This window comes from Macrobrachium rosenbergii, chromosome 2 (genome assembly GCF_040412425.1).
Source record: "Macrobrachium rosenbergii isolate ZJJX-2024 chromosome 2, ASM4041242v1, whole genome shotgun sequence".
Classification (NCBI taxonomy): Eukaryota; Metazoa; Arthropoda; class Malacostraca; order Decapoda; family Palaemonidae; genus Macrobrachium; species Macrobrachium rosenbergii.
The window spans coordinates 43,471,585-43,493,012 of record NC_089742.1 but is presented as its reverse complement, the minus strand read 5'-3'; the positions used below and the strand labels follow the sequence as shown (position 1 = coordinate 43,493,012).

The following is a 21,428-nucleotide window of genomic DNA, read 5'->3' as shown; positions in this document are numbered from 1 at the left end:
AATATGTTGGTTTTACCTTACCACAGGAATTTTTATGGATTACCTAAGGTGCTTAGACATTCTGATGTAAAGTTAGTTTTTAAAAGCTCAAATACGGCATGTAATTTGCTTATAAAGAACTCCCCATTTTCATCTACCTGCTGCCATTACACCATTCCTTGTAAAAGTTGTGACAAGAAATATATTGGCCAGACTGGAAAAGAATTGTCTATTAGATTAAACCAATATAAATATTCTTTTCGAACAGGACATCCTTCTAGTGCCATTTTTATTAATCTCAGTCATTTTCACCATGCTATTGATTGGACAGAAGCAAAAGAAATTGTATTTTGTAACGATTATATTAGTAGGAATATAATTGAATCTGCTTTTATAAAGACGTATTCCAGAAAACTTTTAAATTTGAGCCTTGGTATGTACAAATTAGACAGTCTTATTATAGATAGTAAAATGGTGAAGAGTTTTAACATTATCGTGTAATTTTGTGTACTGCTTGTCATTTTTCTTTTTATGTATTTCTTATTGTTCGTTCAGTTATTGTAATATTACTTGTCGTTGCTTCTTTTATTGGTGATGTCTTTTTATGTATATTGTTATTATTGTTACTATTCCTATCGTGAATTCAGTTGTTTTATAAACTGGTGGAAAAGTAGTCAACTTTTTTATCATTCATTTTTGTGTATAATGCGGTTATTAGGCAATACCTTTCCTTGTTTTGACTTGTTTGGATGTTAAGTAGTTAAGTGATCTGGACGGACATTGTTTCTGTTTGTAATGGCTTAACTGTACATATTTTCATTTTTTTCTTCACTCGTTTGTGGTCTGGATTACTTTGTGCCCCGAAGATGTGTTAAAATACACAAGAAAGTACTTGGCACTCTGTCGTTTCATTTTTGAACCTTCCCAGTGGCTCAGCTAATATATATATATATATATATATATATATATATATATATATATATATATATATATATATATATATATATATATATATATATATATATATTATTTGTGTGTGTTTGTGTAAACATACATATATGTATATATATGTGTGTGTGTGTAAACATACATACATACATACATACATATATATATATATATATATATATATATATATATATATATATATATATATATACATACATACATATATACACAAACACATGTGGTGCCATGATAAACGTAGGTCCCTGTCTGTGCTTATAACAACAGCAGGAAAGTTCAGAAGGTTGTTACACTCTATCGAATATTTTAATATATATTCCCACTGAACAGCAAAAGAATAACTGCTATACACAATGTAATGATCCATATTCATTTAATGACTATTAATGGAAATTTAATGATAGCTGGGAAACGGCATACCGTTTAGTTTCGCTGGCTTTGTTGCGTGGATAACTATCATTCCTAACTTATGTTAGGATAAATGTGATGTATACCGCCTAACTAGCCAATGCAATAAATCTCCACTTAACCCAATCTTGATGACTGGAAAATTACTGACAAATTTAATTCATTCGCTTAATTTCATCACATTTACCAAATCGCTCGTATTTATACTTGCTTACCGGTAACTCTGCGGAATTACGAATTTTTTATGAATACCTAGTATATAAATTTGCAGATCTTACTGCATAAGCATACGAACAGCAAACTTTACTTCGTAGCTTTGGCCTTGTACTTTTTGGGACTTTTGTTTTATAGTGTAACAATAACGTTTGCTTGCACGTCAGAGACGTTCAGAAACTGTTCCATTCTTGGCAGCAAGAGAAACATTTCCTTTTTCTTATTCCTTGTAAGCTACGACTTAAATTCTCGTCGAAAGGGTTCACCGACAAAACTATCTTTCTTCTAAAGTATAATTTGCCACGACTGATGATTTTAGGACAATGAACCCTTCACTCATAGCTCACTGGATCACTTCCTCTTTTTTTTATTTTGTACATATTTTCTATTTTTGTCCACACGTTGCAGTTTGCAGTGCTGAACTTTATTTCAGTAAACTAAATTCGTGTTGATTAGTGTTCTCTTCACGTCCTTATAATACAACCGTCTTCATGAAGTTATTAACTTTGCCTTTACTACATCGTTGCTTTATCTGAAAGACTTTTAGGTTTCTAATCCCTTGTTGTTAATGTGAAATAAATGCCTCAGCAAATTAAATTCCACTTTCAAATGTCTTTTAAGGCTTATTATCACGACCTCCAACATAGCTCCGATCGCAAGCCGTTTCAAATCGCTGACATCAGAGGGCATGCGCAAAATGAGGTAGGATGCCTTTCTGCAAACCTTTTAGGTTAGTTAAGGTTCGGCTCGGCCATTTTAGTTTAGGTTATGGACGACTTTAGCACTCTGGCTACAAATCCGTCTCTGCAAAAGCAATTTTTTATTTGTAGGACAGAACTCCTTTGTTTCTGTAACCGGATCAAGAATCTTCGATTTTGACAAACGGCGTCCTTTGATATATATTCATTTTATGTAGATATAGTTTTAGTGGCTTCATGGTCTCAAACTGGTATTTTCTCATGTTACATGTTGTTCACGCTATTTATGTGATAATGAATCATGGAAAGTAAAATTATAAACAGTCATCATTGTTCACCTGTGGTGACGTGTGATAATCGAATCACGCACTAAAGTGATTATAATCCTACACACACACACACACACACACACACACACACACACACACATAGAGTACATGCATGTGTGTGTTCGCAAATAAGCCTTTTCCCCGTAGCAGTAAACCGCTTCTGTTCTTCCATATTTATTTTTCATTTCCAAGCAGCCTAACAAACTAATGTAAAGTTTTCATAAAAAATATATGTATATATATATATATATATATATATATATATATATATATATATATATGTGTGTGTGTGTGTGTGTGTGTGTATATCATTTGTTACTACATGAGCTCATGAATTTGAACCCTGCTATCAAGTTCCTTACTATACGGGCCTTGCCTTGGAGATCAGACCGTTTAAATGCTAAATGACGTAGTTAGCATATAGAGAAAGTCTAATTCAGATTGCGGTAGTTAAACATCTAGCACTAAACTTTAACTTGACAATTTACTTTTACACCCAGACCAGGTAGTATTTCCTATTATTTCCAAACGTTACCTTCATACCATCGTCATGGCAGAATTATAGGACTGAACATTTGAACAAACACTTGTACACGTCTTTTAAGGCTTATTATCACGACCTCCAACATAGCTCCGATCGCAAGCCGTTTCAAATCGCTGACATCAGAGGGCATGCGCAAAATGAGGTAGGATGCCTTTCTGCAAACCTTTTAGGTTAGTTAAGGTTCGGCTCGGCCATTTTAGTTTAGGTTATGGACGACTTTAGCACTCTGGCTACAAATCCGTCTCTGCAAAGCAATTTTTATTTGTAGGACGGAACTCCTTGTTTCTGTAACTGGATCAAGAATCTTCGATTTTGACAAACGGCGTCCTTTGATATATATTCATTTTATGTAGATATAGTTTAGTGACTTGGTCTCAAACTGGTATTTTCTCATGTTATGTTGTTCACGCTATTTATGATAATGAATCATGGAAAATGAAATTATAATGAGTCTCTCATTGTTCCACCTGTGGTGACGTGTGATAATCGAATCACACACTAAAGTGATTATAATCCTACACACACACACACACACACACACACACACACACATAGAGTACATGCATGTGTGTGTTCATAAATAAGCCTTTTCCCGTAGCAGTAAACCGCTTCTGTTCTTCCATATTTATTTTTCATTTTCAAACAGCCTAACAAACTAATGTAAAGTTTCATAAAAAATATATGTATATATATATATATATATATATATATATATATATATATATATATATATATATATATATATATATGTGTGTGTGTGTGTGTGTGTGTGTGTATATCATTTGTTACTACATGAGCTCATGAATTTGAACCCCTGCTGCTATCAAGTTCCTTACTATACGGGCCTTGCCTTGGAGATCAGACCGTTTAATGTAAATGACGTAGTTAGCATATAGGAGAAAGTCTAATTCAGATTGCGGTAGTTAAACATCTAGCACTAAACTTTAACTTGCAACTTACTTTTACACCCAGACCAGGTAGTATTTCCTATTATTTCCAAACGTTACCTTCATACCATCGTCATGGCAGAATTATAGGACTGAACATTTGAACAAACACTTGTACACGTCTTTTAAGGCTTATTATCACGACCTCCAACATAGCTCCGATCGCAAGCCGTTTCAAATCGCTGACATCAGAGGGCATGCGCAAAATGAGGTAGGATGCCTTTCTGCAAACCTTTTAGGTTAGTTAAGGTTCGGCTCGGCCATTTTAGTTTAGGTTATGGACGACTTTAGCACTCTGGCTACAAATCCGTCTCTGCAAAAGCAATTTTTATTTGTAGGACGGAACTCCTTGCTTCTGTAACCGGATCAAGAATCTTCGATTTTGACAAACGGCGTCCTTTGATATATATTCATTTTATGTAGATATAGTTTTAGTGGCTTCGCGGTCTCAAACTGGTATTTTCCTCATGTTATGTTGTTCACGCTATTTATGTGATAATGAATCATGGAAAGTAAATTATAAACAGTCTCTCATTGTTCCACCTGTGGTGACGTGTGATAATCGAATCACGCACTAAAGTGATTATAATCCTACACACACACACACACACACACACATAGAGTACATGCATGTGTGTGTTCGCAAATAAGCCTTTTCCCCGTAGCAGTAAACCGCTTCTGTTCTTCCATATTTATTTTTCATTTCCAAGCAGCCTAACAAACTAATGTAAAGTTTCATAAAAAAATATATGTATATATATATATATATATATATATATATATATATATATATGTGTGTGTGTGTGTGTGTGTGTGTGTGTGTGTGTGTGTATATCATTTGTTACTACATGAGCTCATGAATTTGAACCCCTGCTGCTATCAAGTTCCTTACTATACGGGCCTTGCCTTGAGACTGGGGACCGTTTAATGTAAATGACGCAAGTTAGCATATAGGAGAAAGTCTAATTCAGATTGCGGTAGTTAAACATCTAGCACTAAACTTTAACTTGCAACTTACTTTTACACCCAGACCAGGTAGTATTTCCTATTATTTCCAAACGTTACCTTCATACCATCGTCATGGCAGAATTATAGGACTGAACATTTGAACAAACACTTGTACACGTCTTTTAAGGCTTATTATCACGACCTCCAACATAGCTCCGATCGCAAGCCGTTTCAAATCCACTGACATCAGAGGGCATGCGCAAAATGAGGTAGGATGCCTTTTCTGCAAACCTTTAGGTTAGTTAAGGTTCGGCTCGGCCATTTTAGTTTAGGTTATGGACGACTTTAGCACTCTGGCTACAAATCCGTCTGCAAAAGCAATTTTATTTGTAGGACGGAACTCCTTTGCTTCTGTAACGGATCAAGAATCTTCGATTTTGACAAACGGCGTCCTTTGATATATATTCATTTATGTAGATATAGTTTTAGTGGTCGCGGTCTCAAACTGGTATTTTCTCATGTTATGTTGTTCACGCTATTTATGTGATAATGAATCATGGAAAGTAAATTATAAACAGTCTCTCATTGTTCCACCTGTGGTGACGTGTGATAATCGAATCACGCACTAAAGTGATTATAATCCTACACACACACACACACACACACACACACACACACACACACAGTACATGCATGTGTGTGTTCATAAATAAGCCTTTTCCCGTAGCAGTAAACCGCTTCTGTTCTTCCATATTTATTTTTCATTTCAAGCAGCCTAACAAACTAATGTAAAGTTTCATAAAAAAATATATATATATATTATATATATATATATATATATATATATATATATATATATATATATGTGTGTGTGTGTGTGTGTGTGTATATCATTTGTTACTACATGAGCTCATGAATTTGAACCCCTGCTGCTATCAAGTTCCTTACTATACGGGCCTTGCCTTGGAGATCAGACCGTTTAATGTAAATGACGTAGTTAGCATATAGGAGAAAGTCTAATTCAGATTGCGGTAGTTAAACATCTAGCACTAAACTTTAACTTGCAACTTACTTTACACCCAGACCAGGTAGTATTTCCTATTATTTCCAAACGTTTACCTTCATACCATCGTCATGGCAGAATTATAGGACTGAACATTTGAACAAACACTTGTACACGTCTTTTAAGGCTTATTATCACGACCTCCAACATGGCTCCGATCTTAAGCCGTTTCAAATCGCTTGACATCAGAGGGCATGCGCAAAATGAGTGGGATGCCTTTCTGCAAACCTTTTAGGTTAGTTAAGAGTTCAGCTCAGCCATTTAGTTTAGGTTTATGGACGACTTTGCACTCTGTTTCTAAATCCGTCTCTGCAAAGCAATTTTTATTTGTAGGACGGAACTCGCTTCTGTAACCGGATCAAGAATCTTCGATTTTGACAAACGGCGTCCTTTGATATATATTCATTTTATGTAGATATAGTTTTAGTGGCTTCGCGGTCTCAAACTGGTATTTTCCTCATGTTATGTTGTTCACGCTATTTATGTGATAATGAATCATGGAAAGTAAATTATAAACAGTCTCTCATTGTTCCACCTGTGGTGACGTGTGATAATCGAATCACGCACTAAAGTGATTATAATCCACACACACACACACACACACACACACACACACACACACATAGAGTACATGCATGTGTGTGTTCGCAAATAAGCCTTTTCCCCGTAGCAGTAAACCGCTTCTGTTCTTCCATATTTATTTTCATTTCAAGCAGCCTAACAAACTAATGTAAAGTTTCATAAAAAATATATGTATATATATATATATATATATATATATATATATATATATATATATATATATGTGTGTGTGTGTGTGTGTATATCATTTGTTACTACATGAACTCATGAATTTGAACCCTGCTGCTATCAAGTTCCTTTACTATACGGGCCTTGCCTTGGAGATCAGACCGTTTAATGTAAATGACGTAGTTAGCATATAGGAGAAAGTCTAATTCAGATTGCGGTAGTTAAACATCTAGCACTAAACTTTAACTTGCAACTTACTTTTACACCCAGACCAGGTAGTATTTCCTATTATTTCCAAACGTTACCTTCATACCATCGTCATGGCAGAATTATAGGACTGAACATTTGAACAAACACTTGTACACGTCTTTTAAGGCTTATTATCACGACCTCCAACATAGCTCCGATCGCAAGCCGTTTCAAATCGCTGACATCAGAGGGCATGCGCAAAATGAGGTAGGATGCCTTTCTGCAAACCTTTTAGGTTAGTTAAGGTTGGCTCGGCCATTTTAGTTTAGGTTATGGACGACTTTAGCACTCTGGCTACAAATCCGTCTCTGCAAAAGCAATTTTTATTTGGTAGGACGGAACACTGCTTCTGTAACCGGATCAAGAATCTTCGATTTTGACAAACGGCGTCCTTTGATATATATTCATTTTATGTAGATATAGTTTTAGTGGCTTCATGATCTCAAACTGGTATTTTCCTCATGTTATGTTGTTCGCTATTTATGTGATAATGAATCATGGAAAGTAAATTATAAACAGTCTCTCATTGTTCCACCTGTGGTGACGTGTGATAATCGAATCACGCACTAAAGTGATTATAATCCTACACACACACACACACACACACACACACACACATAGAGTACATGCATGTATTGTGTTCGCAAATAAGCCTTTCCCCTGCAGCAGTAAACCCTTTGTTCTTCCATATTTATTTTTCATTTCCAAGCAGCCTAACAAACTAATGTAAGAGTTTCATAAAAATATATGTATATATATATATATATATATATATATATATATATATATATATATGTGTGTGTGTGTGTGTGTGTGTGTGTGTATATCATTTGTTACTATGAGCTCATGAATTTGAACCCCTGCTGCTATCAAGTTTCTTACTATACGGGCCTTCTGAGATCAGACCGTTTTAATGTAAATGACGTAGTTAGCATATAGGAGAAAGTCTAATTCAGATTGCAGTAGTTAAACATCATACTAAATCCTTAACTTGCAACTTACTTTTACACCCAGACCAGGTAGTATTTCCTATTATTTCCAAACGTTACCTTCATACCATCGTCATGGCAGAATTATAGGACTGAACATTTGAACAAACACTTGTACACACTATGATTTCACCACGGAACCAGAGCTGTTATTCTCTCCACAGTAAGCACCAGTGTTTTAATTTTACAAAAAAAAGAGGAGGGGGATTTTTTTTGCGAGGAGAAGAATTATCTCTCAAAATGTTTGAGAATTTAATATGCGATTTTCATTACAAATTCAGTGAGACCCTACTGGACTTAACTGGCCGTTAATTCATCAATGACACTTTGATGCGATATTATTTACAAAAAGAGAGTAAGGTTCTTTGATTTTTTCCCAACTAGTATCCCCTAAGATATCAAACCATCAACATGTACTCAGTTAGTAAGACACTTAACTTTAACATTGAAACCGCCATAAATTAAGACCATCTCAATAAACGATGGCATACAGTGTATGTAAGCAATTATTTGAAATTATTGGTTAATTTATTACTGAAGTTAGTCATTGCCATCAGAATCACTTTGTATTACGATACTACCCTGGAGTGAAGTCATAATGAAGTTCTCCTTGGAAACTCTCCTGGAACCCTTAGGAATTCTCTTATTCCAGGTTCATGCCCTTTGTATGATGGTCTTTGAAATAACTACATACTTTGAGAGTCGCCCAGGTTGAGTATTTACTTATAGTCCTTGAGGTGACATTGCTTGCATGAAATTGATACCGATAGAAAGTAGAGATAGAAAACAACTGATATTTGCTAAAGTGACAATACGTGCCCGAGAGCCACTCACAGGCATTGCTTACAGGAAAGTCTTCATTGCGACATTATCTACTTAATACTTACTGATATGACATTACTGAAGAGGTACTGAACAAAATATTAGATGCATGAGAGTCTCTGAGGTGCCATTTCTTACATTACTTACTGGATAGTAGTGGAAGTGAGAAGAGCGGCCGACTTCAGTAAGACTTTCATCTGTCGAATCTGATGGTCCCAGTTTTCTCTCAAGTGATGTTTAACTCTTGTTTCGTCTGGGAAAAGAAATTTATATTTGGAGAGAGAGAGAGAGAGAGAGAGAGAGAGAGAGAGAGAGAGAGAGAGAGAGAGAGAGTGTCTATGTAACACTTTACCGCATACATGAAACTTCTGAAAAGTGTTATATTAAAATTTGTAATATACAATATCTTATTTTGGTTAGGGAATTCATCTACTGTCGATTACAAAGTTTCATTAAGGAAACATTTGTTATCAATTTTGGTAAATATGTTGATAAAAAAAATTGAAATGAACGTAGACATAATCTGTATTATCAAAAGATGTAATGAAAAAGTCACGATATAAACTCATTTACTGATATCAACAGATTGGATATGAATTAAAAGTTCATTACTGCCATTGAAACGTTTGGTAAACATAGGAAACATGCTGCAAAAATCTGATATAAATCATGAAAACAAAGAAAACATGAAAATAAAATGAAAATGTGACTATAACCTCAAATTATACTTCTTTGCTATTGTATAAATGGTCAAGAGTCATATAAACAATCATTTAAACCAGTCGCACACAAAAAAATAAAACCAACTATTTTTGCTAACACTATGTACGGTACTTCATTTAACAGGAACCTGAGGCTCTAATAATACTAGTAAACAAAACTAAGCATATGTAAACAAGGCAAATACAAACAAATATAATTGTTTGTTTCCTCTAATCGTAAACAAAATTCGTTTGCAAATAGATTTTTATAACGAAAGGTAGAGCAGGTTCTACAATCTTTAAAAAAAAAAAAATACGCTGTGGCAGCCTTTTCGGTGTTTGCTTCTCGGGCTTAATTGTGGCCCACTGCCACCTGAATTTATACAAGTGATATCTTAGGAAATGATCTTACCTTTGCAGGCAATGATGACGTAGTGGGCAACACTCTTGTTGATATCGGCCTCAGAATCTAGATTGCAAAATAAAAAAAGATAGTCATTGCATATATATATATACATATACATATGTATATATATACAGTACATACACACACACACACACACACACATATATATATATATATGTGTGTGTGTTTGTGTGTGTAGAATAGGATGAAAATTACAATATTTTCTGAAAGTAACTGACGATTCGTTAATATTACATTTCAGCCTGCAAAAAAGACTTAGCAGATCGACTCCAACAAAAAATGCAGAATTTGTTGTGTCCCGTATTGTAAAATGCATAATGTTAGGATGCCTCATTTTTCATCCAGCAAAACGGAAATAGATATGACTATGATCCAAATTTCACATTTACGTTTCCTCACAAGGAGACAACGTGAAGGAATTTTTCTGAGAGCAATGAAGGGCTGAGGCCTTGAGTTTAATAAATATAAGGGGAGCACTTTCAAGATCTCTTTACCCGTTACGTGATTCCGTACAAGCTCAATTTCGTTGCCCAGGAGGTAAGCCGTTGTCGCAAGTGTTACCGCTGCCACGATCACACCCACGGCTCGTTTTGGACTGACCTGCCGAAGAGGAGCAAGACCAGAGTGTGTGTATATATATATATATATATTATTATGATTAGCAAGAATTCGCTAGCAAATCTGCCTCCCCTCCCCCTCCTTTGTTGTTGTTGGTTGTTATGTGCTTGTTTCATTTACTGCCAGCCGGCCGATCGATAGACCATCTGTCTATCGACTTAAAAACAAGGGTTTAAAGATTAAGGCGCTCCCATTTTGATAAAGATCTTTCCTTCGAGGCAAAAAGTAATCTGGCTTGGGTGTTTCTCCTACAGGCCAAAACCTCCCTGCGCAGCAGGTGCAATGAGTCAAAACATCTGTGTTGACGCCCCCTGCCCCATAGGAGGGATAAAAGCAGAAACCCACGAGGTCGACACACACACGCGGGCTGGAAGATATGGAATGAAGACGTCCCCAACACCTGGCCCCATCGATGCCCTTGCATCCTAAACCACGTGGCCCTTTCCAAAGTGTACTTTTCCTCGTGCCCTTCGACCGTATTCCTCGAGCCCACACGCCATTGCTTGAGTTTTGAGGAGTCCCCATCGCCTTTGCCCCTTTTACGGAAGCCCTTGCATCTCACCACGTGGAAGAAACTCGTCCTCGGAAATCGCAAAGTCATCCACGGACTGCCTTCTCGCGCTACTCGAAAATCTGAGTAATGTGCCCTGAAGAGCCCCATTTCAGTCACGCTTTTGTCTCGTAATATTTTCAAAGAGAAAGCCAGAAATCTCCCTTGTCTAATGTCCGTGCACCTCTTGCATCGGCAGTATTAGTTCTTTGGCAGTCTGGAGTTCCTGTTTTCTAGATTGATCAACCTTGACCTCAACCTTGATGTTCCTAACTTTCGATCCAAACTGTTTATTAAAAAACTGGTCCCCACACTGAACACCCATGCCACGTCTACACCTCTTTATCTCTCGTGAACTGTTTACGTTTTGGTCAGTCCTTCCTCTGCCTCCATACTCAACGGTTGGTCCTTATTCATATTTTTAACTTCGCTTGTTTTAATGTAATTTTATATTGTGTATTTTAATATTTGTCACTTAATTTTATTGTACTAATTAGGTATTATTACTTGTAGCTTGAAAATGATGCCTGCTGGTTGGCCTCGAAACGTTGCAATTGAATAAATATGACTTTCTTGACCTGTTGGTGTGCTTCCTGCCTTCATTATATTACTGAGTTTTGAGAAACCCTCCGCCTGTTGAATATTAAGTGGGGATTTTCCTCCGATTCGCCCTGACTCCACTTCGTTGAAGGATGCCACCTCTGCGCTTTCTGTTCGCCCTTCTTTTATTATACGACTGAAACTTAGCCGATGTCAGAACTTTCATACTTACATCGTTCACAAATATGGACCATCACCAAGACAACACTCAGAACCTTGGAACGCAATACCAAAACTTCTGGAAGGCAGAATGTGACCTGAATTTTTACAATTTTGTGTCCTTAACCAAGTAACACAAATTTTGTTAAATTTAAATTTAAATTATATAAGAAATCCTTGTATAACACTCAATTCTATGCCGATTCCATTGTTACTCTCCTGAATATGGAGATTTCTTGTAAACAAAATATTATTCATAAGTTGTCCGCCACTAACCATACTCTCCTTCAAAGTGTTATTAACAAATTGTCTAACCTTGACCGTTACATCTTCACTTATCTCTTTAATAAATGTATCAATTCCTTTGTTTTCCATGTCCAAGAGGTTCACGAGAGAAAACTACACAAAATAGGTGTTTCTGTTCCAAAATTTAATCATGACAATAAAACAGTGTTAAATTTTTCCAATTACTCCCTCTCGAAACGAGAGGAATTCCTTCTTTCTCTTGGTTTGGATTTTGCTTTACCTTGTTACAGACCTTCATTTGTGCAGTTCTTTGGCAGTCTGGAGTTCCTGTTTTCTAGATTGATCAACCTTGACCTCAACCTTGATGTTCCTAACTTTCGATCCAAACTGTTTATTAAAAAACTGGTCCCCACACTGAACACCCATGCCACGTCTACACCTCTTTATCTCTCGTGAACTGTTTACGTTTTTGGTCAGTCCTTCCTCTGCCTCCATACTCAACGGTTGGTCCTTATTCATATTTTTAACTTCGCTTGTTTTAATGTAATTTATATTGTGTATTTTAATATTTGTCACTTAATTTTATTGTACTAATTAGGTATTATTACTTGTAGCTTGAAAATGATGCCTGCTGGTTGGCCTCGAAACGTTGCAATTGAATAAATATGACTTTCTTGACCTGTTGGTGTATTGCTTCCCCTGCCTTCATTATATTACTGAGTTTTGAGAAACCTCCGCCTGTTGAATATTAAGTGGGATTTTCTCCGATTCGCCTGACTCACTTCGTTGAAGGATGCCACCTCTGCGCTTTCTGTTCGCCCTTCTTTTTATTATACGACTGAAACTTAGCTGATGTCAGAACTTTTCATACTTACATCGTTCACAAATATGGACCATCACTCAAGACAACACTCAGAACCTTGGAACGCAATACCAAAAAACTTGGAAGGCAGAATGTGATCTGGAATTTTTACAATTTTGTGTGTCTTAACTAAGTAACACCAAATTTTGTTAAATTTAAATTATATAAGAAATCCTGTATAACACTCAATTCTATGCCGATTCCATTGTTACTCTCCTGAATATGGAGATTTCTTGTAAACAAAATATTATTCATAAGTTGTCCACCAACCATACTCTCCTTCAAAGTGTTATTAACAAATTGTCTAACCTTGACCGTTACATCTTCACTTATCCCTCTTTAATAAATGTATCAATTCCTTTCACGAGAGAAAACTACACAAAATAGGTGTTTCTGTTCCAAATTTGTAAAACAGTGTTCAATTACTCCTCTCTTTGTCTTTCTCTCTTGGTTTGGATTTTTGCTTTCCTTGTTACAGACCTTCATTTGTACGGTTCTTTGGCAGTCTAGGTTCCTGTTTTTCTAGGTTCAGCACTTGACCTCAACCTTGAGATCAAACTGTTTATTAAAAAAACTGGTCCCCACACTGAAACCCATGCCATCGTCTACATTTTATCTCTAAAACTGTTTTACGTTTTGTCAGTCCTTCCTCTGCCTCATACTCAACAGTTTGGTCTTATTCATATTTTACAGCTTGTTTTAATGTAATTTATATTTGTGTATTTTAATATTTGTCATAATTTTATTGTACTAATTCCTGAAAATGATGCCTGCTGGTTGGCCTCAAACGTTGCAATTGAATAAATATGACTTTCTTGACCTGTTGATGTCTTCCCCTGCCTTCATTATATTTGAGTTTTGAGAAACCTCCGCCTGTTGAATAAATTTTCCTGATTCGCCTGGCTCCACTTCGTCGAAGGATACCTCTGCGCTTTCTGTTCGCCCTTCTTTTTATTATACGACTGAAACTTTGTGCAGAACTTTCATACCCATCGTTCACAAAATGGACCATCACTCTCAGAACCTTGGAACGCAATACCAAAAAACTGGAAGGCAGAATGTGACCTGGAATTTTTACAATTTTGTGTCCTTAACCAATTATTAAATTTAAATTATATAAGAAATCCTTGTATAACACTCAATTCTATACCGATTCCAACTCTCCCTGAATATGGAGATTTCTTATAAACAAAATATTATTCATAAGTTGTCCGCCACTAACCATACTCTCCTTAAGTGTTATTAAAAACCTTGACTGTTACATCCACTTATCTCTTTAATAAATGTATCAATTCCTTTGTTTTCCTGAAGAGAAAAACTACACAGGTGTTTCTGTTCCAAGAATTTAATCATGACAATAAAACCAATTACTCCCCTCTCAGAGGAATTCCGCTCTTTCTCTTGGTTTTTGGATTTTCTTTACCTTGTTACAGACCTTCATTTGTGCAGTTCTTTGGCAGTCTGGAGTTCCTGTTTTCTAGATTGATCAACCTTGACCTCAACCTTGATGTTTCTTTCGATCCAAACTGTTTATTAAAAAACTGGTCCCCACACTGAACACCCAAACGTCTCACCTCTTTATCTCTCGTGAACTGTTTGTTTTTTCAGTCTTCCTCTGCCTAACTCAACGGTTGGTCCTTATTCATATTTTTAACGCTTGTTTAATGTAATTTATATTGTCTATTTTAAATTTGTCTCTTTTATTTGTACTAATTAGGTATTATTACTTGAGTTTGAAAATGATGCCTGCTGGTTGGCCTCGAAACGTTGCAATTGAATAAATATGACTTTCTTGACCTGTTGGTGTGCTTCCCCTGCCTTCATTATATTACTGAGTTTTGAGAAACTCTCCGCCTGTTGAATATATATATATATATATATATATATATATATATATATATATATATATATATATATATATATATATATATATATATATATATATAGCATCGAGTTAGGGGAGATGAGAATTCCCTTGTATTTCCTTTCAATGTACTTTATTATGCTGACGTTTCAGGACCATGTGTCCCATTTTCAAAATTCGGGGTTTGATAATTTAGTACCCGTTCGGGAAAAAATGCAAATATAATATCAATTATAAGGATTTCAAAATAATAGGCAAAGCTCGAATGACCACCAACCGTCAATACTAGAATCTCTTTTTATTAAACAACTAGTTTAATTAAATACTCAGTCCATCCACCTCTATACTCTTGTGAGTTTCCGTTGGAACCAAAACGGACTCTGAATGTCACTCAGCTTTTGCCTTCAGCACTATTTAGTATTCATTGTTCCTTTCTGTTATGTTTCTTTTTATACTTTTATTTAAATTTCTTTTTCTCGTTTTAAAATCTGAGTCTATTTTAATTCTGTTGTCTTTTTAATTTATAGCTTTGAAAATGGGACACATGGTCCTGAAACGTCAGCATGATAAAGTACATTGAAAGGAAATACAAGGAATTCTCCTTCTCCCTAACTCGATGCTGTTCATCAGGTTTAAAGCAACGACGTATATATATATATATATGTATATATATATATATATATATATATATATATATATATATATATATATATATATATATATATATATATATTGTGTGCATAGGTTTATATATATATATTATATATATATATATATATATATATATATATATATATTATATATATATATACATATATATATATATATATATATATATATATATATGTATGTATGTATGTGCGTACAAGCCATAAAATCTAAGAAAACGTGACGAATTCTGCAGATTATGAAAAAAATAAGCAGAATGACTTCGAATTCATGGGAGACGACATGAGCAAAGTCGGTATCTACCCTGAGAACAAGAATACAAAAGATTGCTAGATAAGGAACATTAACGGATGTAATGAGCCGCAGCAATGCTTCTACTTATTTGACTGGCCTACCTTCACCTTATTGTTATTCTTTTCTGTCCTTTATTTCTGAGGGGTGTGGTAAACAACACTTTAGGTTTGTTCTTTATGAGGTTTGAGATATTTTCAAAAATGATAATAATAACACCGTTGAACATAAATACGGGGAGTGTGCGTCCAAAAATTCACATTGAAGAGCCGTCCTGACCAGGGTTATGCTGGGCCACTTCAACAAGAATATTTTGCACAAGAAAACTTGAAATGGGTAGCACTAGTACTCAAGATGATAGCTGTTTGTCTCTATTAAGAAACTTGTTTGAATTAGAAGCTTGAAAACGTTATCTACAGCGTAGCATTCAGGATGCCATATTTACGGAGGTGAAGTACAAGACATGACAGTTTGCCAGAATATGGTAAATATGTTACTTTGTTTATGCACGATATACACGCAGCCATTCCAACTGGATATTTTCCCATTGTATAATTATCATTATTATTCCATAAAGTGAAAGACAACTTTAGTGTAGAATGAACTCAGTCCACGGCTACGGAAGGGCACAAGATTTGGAAATGGATTATTTTTATTATTATTGTTGTAATTATTATAATTTTGTTAAAATGAGTAATATTTGTAAATCAGACTGAAATTGCATACGAAAGTAAGAATATGTATTAATTAATGCGATTGGTATTGCTTTACAAACATGAATCGTATGACTATGAAACTATGTTTAAAACATTTTGTCTATTTGAGAATAAAGCTCTGAAAAGAATAATAGGAGTCAGATGGCAAGGTAGACTGATAAATGAAACGATAAGAAAAATTACGCAAGGTCCATATGTAGGTGAGATACTTATTGATAAAGGAGAGTTAGAGATGGTTTGGACATGTACTTCGCATCACCAAGAAGAGACCCAGACCTATTTGGATATGAGGTGAGAGGCTTGATGTAAGTGGAGATTTGTGGAAGCGAATTTACAAGAAAGACAGTATGTCGTTGGAAACTATGATGGTCATATATTGAGATTTGAATCGTCACCCTTCACATCTCAGGTAACAACGTTCTAAAAGCTTTATGTAATTTTTTCCGTTCGTGACTAAATAAACTGGTAATTGCTAATAGCACGATCATGTTCTTTTATTTTAAAATGGAATGTTACCAAATTGTACAAACTCACACGAATGAAACTTACCATCTTTGGTCAGTAGTAGTAATTGTAAACAGTTTTAAAAGGCAGGTCGTAACAATCACAACACTCTACACCACTGTCACTTATTGTCATACTAAGTTGGCCTTATGCTGCTTGGATTATTTCTCTTCAAACCAGTGCGTAATCGCTGGCAATGATCATCGGCAAAATAATTCAACACACAAAATAAGCATTACTTCGCTACAGGTCGGTTTACGCCAGTCGGGTAGGAGCGGCGACCATCTTACCTCTTCCCGCTCTGTAGCTGTACTACCGACAAAAAACGTACGGCCGTCGGCCGGGGTGGGGGTTGAATAAACAATTGTGTAAAAGACTGGCGAACGGCGCCTTTCGGGGAGTGACAAATGGGATTATGGAAAGAAAGGGAGGGGATTCAGAAGGACGGTTTACGTGCTAAGAGACTTCTGCACCTCGAACTCTAGTTCCAGGATCTGTTTGCTGATTTTATACTTGGGTCCTCCTCTTGCCAATTGTTTTAACGATTTGTTTTTCTGTGCTACCGAAGGTAATTGCACCGGAAAGGTTGGCACAGGAGTCCCTTGGCTACAAATAACAGGTTAGTTGTTGATCGGATTTGAAAATCTTCGTTTTCTCATGGTAGTTCATAGGTTGCAATGACCCACCTAAGGGCACGGCCACGCTGCAAGCGGCGAGGTAGCGTCTAGCGGCAGCAGTAGCGTCAAAGCGTTGCATGCGCTAGACGTTATTCGAAGCTGATCATCAGTGCAGACATATCATCATCAAATTTGTTTAGAAAATTTTCATTTGAAAATACTTCCGTGAAGTTGGATGAAACCCCAATAAAAACAAAAGTCTAGATGCATGATTTAACAAGAGAAGAATGGAACGTCGTGAATTTTATAATTATATAAAGAATCTCGAGTGTAGGATGACAAATGTTGTGAATATTTGCGTATGAACCGAGGATCGGTCGATTTATTGCTCAGCAACCTTGAAGAGAGGCCGAATATACGTGTCACAAACTTAAGAGAACCCATTTCTCCTCAAGGAAGACGCTCGGAACTCCGCGTTTTTTTTTTTTTAAACGAACGGCGAGGTTTAACGAGGCGGAAAATCGCCCCGCTCCTTCAGTGTGGCCACCAACATAAGAATGATTAAGTTTCAAAATTAGCACTAAGGCTACGTTCACACAGAACGTTTTTAGCACGCGGTGAGATACGCGCGGTCGATTGTTCAATGTTAGCTTACTAAATCGTTCACGTAACAGTGATGTATCGCGGCGGTTTCAATACGCCGCAGTAGCGAGATTCCTTCGCCAACGCGCGATTGCCGGGCGTGTCGAGATACATACAAGTCAATGACATCGTTCCACACTGGCTGTTAACCGCGCTTTTGAAGACAGCAGGTGCCATCGTGGCTGTGTGTCAGGCAATGAGAAAAGAGAGATTGTGCATTACCATAGCAACTCCTGGCCACCACGCCTGGTCCCCGTGATCACAGTCACAGACACTATTGCATCGCGTCACTGGTCAACTGTTAACTATGGAGAGGGATCATTTTGATACCAATTTATCTATAAATGAAATTGGAAAATTAAAAATTTTTTCTTCATGCCTTCTTAAAGATGGGTACAATGTTACAAATAAAACTGGGTGTACCTAATGCCGTTTTTGGCGCTGTTTGCGCCGATTCAGTCTGGTGATTCAACAGCCAAACGCAAGCATTTCTTCCACGTCCATTCTGACACTGATGTCACAGTGTGGTATATATATATATATATATATATATATATATATATATATATATATATATATATATATATATATATATATATATATAGTACATATAAAGAAGCATTACCACGCAGGCCGCTGCGGTCAAAAATGCTCTGTGTGAAACTCTTGCCCTATGGTTGTATGTTTAAGATCATTCAAAAAAAACTGATAAAGTTTTATGCTAGCCTATTTCGATACACTGCAATTAATTGTATTTGTATAGCTACATATTTTTGCGATTCAAGTACATATTGCTAATAAAATTAATATCATCTGACAAGTAATATCATTGAATATATACATACATATATACATATATCATGCACAATAATAATAATAACACACACATGATATATATATATATATATATATATATATATATATATATATATATATATATTAAATGTTTTAACTATGTCTACCATAAAACTAGTAAAAGTGCTGTCATCTCTTTCTTCCATATATATATATATATATATATATATATATATATATATATATATATATATATATATATCTCATATATATATACATCACGGAGGAAAAAGCAGCAGGAAAGGCATCCTCATCATCTACCAGTTTATTTTTCAGCTGCCGATATTCGCGATGAATTGCAAGTCACATTTTCAATGCTATAAATATAAGCCTGGTACGAACATCAATAACAAATTATTGCAATGGCAACAGCTCTTTATGTAGTAAAAATATTTAAAACAAAACACCTCATTCCAAGACAAGTCAATAATAAGTAAAAGGAGTTCACCTAAAATCTTAAAACAACCTACCTATATGAAAGAAAGAGCAAGACTAACATAAATAAATAAAAACAGAGTGAGGAAAACCAGTTGCCCAAACTAGGCTATAAACAATTTCACTGAGGACGATTGAGTATTTGTGTGGTACCAGTCTTCTTGATAATTATAGATTCTAGGATTGTTACGTCGTTATTTTCCGCACTGATAAGATGGAAAAATCCTTGCTGTCAATATGTTTTGCATAATTTTGAATGATTTCGTATATTTGGATTTACTCAAGGTGCCAGATAGCTGGCCTGTTATCCTGTTCTATGACTTGTGCCTGTGAATCTGCGGACCCTGAACAGCCTCCCTCATTGCATCCCACGCATATGTGCCAAAACTGAAGATGTATGCAAGTTTCCTTTCGTGCATGATGATACTTTGAGGAGAAAATGCACAGCCATTATTCAAAAGAGTTTTCCAGCTTTAAATCTGAAAATCATCCCGAAAATCCCTTTAACAATAGGGTCTGTTCAGAGTCAAAAGCCGGCTCAGTCCTCGGCTTTCGTCCAGCGTTGTTTACAAGTATACTTGCCCGGATGTGATCACGGGATATACGTGGATGCGCCGAGGAGGCTGTTCAAGGTCATAGATTTACAGGCATAAGTCCATAGAACAGGTAGTAGGTTGTCTAATCCTTGAGCAATCAAAATGGAAATCATTCAAAAATTATGTAAAACTTATATTGACAGCAAGGATTTTTCCATCTTAGGTCAAGTGCAGAACAACAACGACTTAACCATCCTAGAATCCATAATTATCAAAGAAGACTGTACCGTCGTTAAATACTCAATCGTCCTCAGAAATTGTTTATAGCCTAGTTTGGGCAACTGGTTTTCCTCACTCTGTTTTTATTTATTTATGTCAGTCTTGCTCTCTTTCTTCATATAGGTAGGTTGTTTTAAGATTTTAGTGAACTCTTTTACTTATTATTGACTTGTCTTGGAATGAGGTGTTTTGTTTTTAAATATTTTTACTACATAAAGAGCTGTTGCCATTGCATTAATTTGTTATTGATGTTCGCAAAATTATATTATATTTATAGCCTTGAAAATGCGACTTGCAATTGTCGCGAAACGTCGGCATTGGAAATAAACTGTAGATGATGAGGATGCCTTTCACTACTGCTTCCTTCGTGATGTATACCTGAGCCTCAGCTTGGCCCTTATGTGTGTATATATATATATATATATATATATATATATATATATATATATATATATATATATATATATGAAATAGACAGATACACGGACTGAGAGAGAGAGAGAGAGAGAGAGAGAGAGAGAGAGAGAGATAGAGAGATATGCTTAACAAATTATCAGCATACCCGATGATTCTCCGTAGGACAAAAATTTTCTCTCTTGATGTTTCTTAGCCATTTCTCTTTCACTTCTTCATTTTCAGGAAACCTGAAAATATTAACTTTTGGTCCGTTGTCGTAATTTCCCTTGCATTTGGGTACGCAGCACTTGTAAGGCATCTGCTTCAAGGAGCAAGCACGTGTGGTATTGTACACAAAAATTCTATGAGTCTTTTTCTTCTTTAAATCATATTTCTCAAATTCAATAATTTTTCGTCCACATAAACTCATATAGAGCCACTTAAAATGCACCAGCACTTAAATGTATTGTCCTAAATTTCTCTTTAGAATTTGACTCCAAGTAGCGTGACCTCACTCGATCAGTGACCCAGAAGGACTACTGAACTCTCAGCCAGG

The 21,428-nt window shown here is 35.7% G+C and overlaps 2 protein-coding genes across 2 annotated transcripts in view; one reads left to right on the top strand and one right to left on the bottom strand.

The window, feature by feature from the left end:
• LOC136845895 (glucoside xylosyltransferase 2-like) overlaps positions 1-17,407 on the bottom strand; it is a 27,453-nt gene extending 10,046 nt beyond the window's left edge. Inside the window, exons 1-4 of the mRNA XM_067116355.1 lie at positions 17,158-17,407; positions 10,528-10,633; positions 10,019-10,075; positions 9,053-9,158 (exon numbers count right to left, since the gene is read on the bottom strand). Coding sequence (XP_066972456.1) covers positions 9,053-9,158; positions 10,019-10,075; positions 10,528-10,633; positions 17,158-17,160 — 272 coding nt within the window. The 5' untranslated portion in view covers positions 17,161-17,407. The remainder of the gene's footprint in view (positions 1-9,052; positions 9,159-10,018; positions 10,076-10,527; positions 10,634-17,157) is intronic.
• LOC136842879 (uncharacterized) overlaps positions 1-21,428 on the top strand; it is a 465,824-nt gene that overhangs the window by 131,632 nt on the left and 312,764 nt on the right. The window lies entirely within an intron of this gene.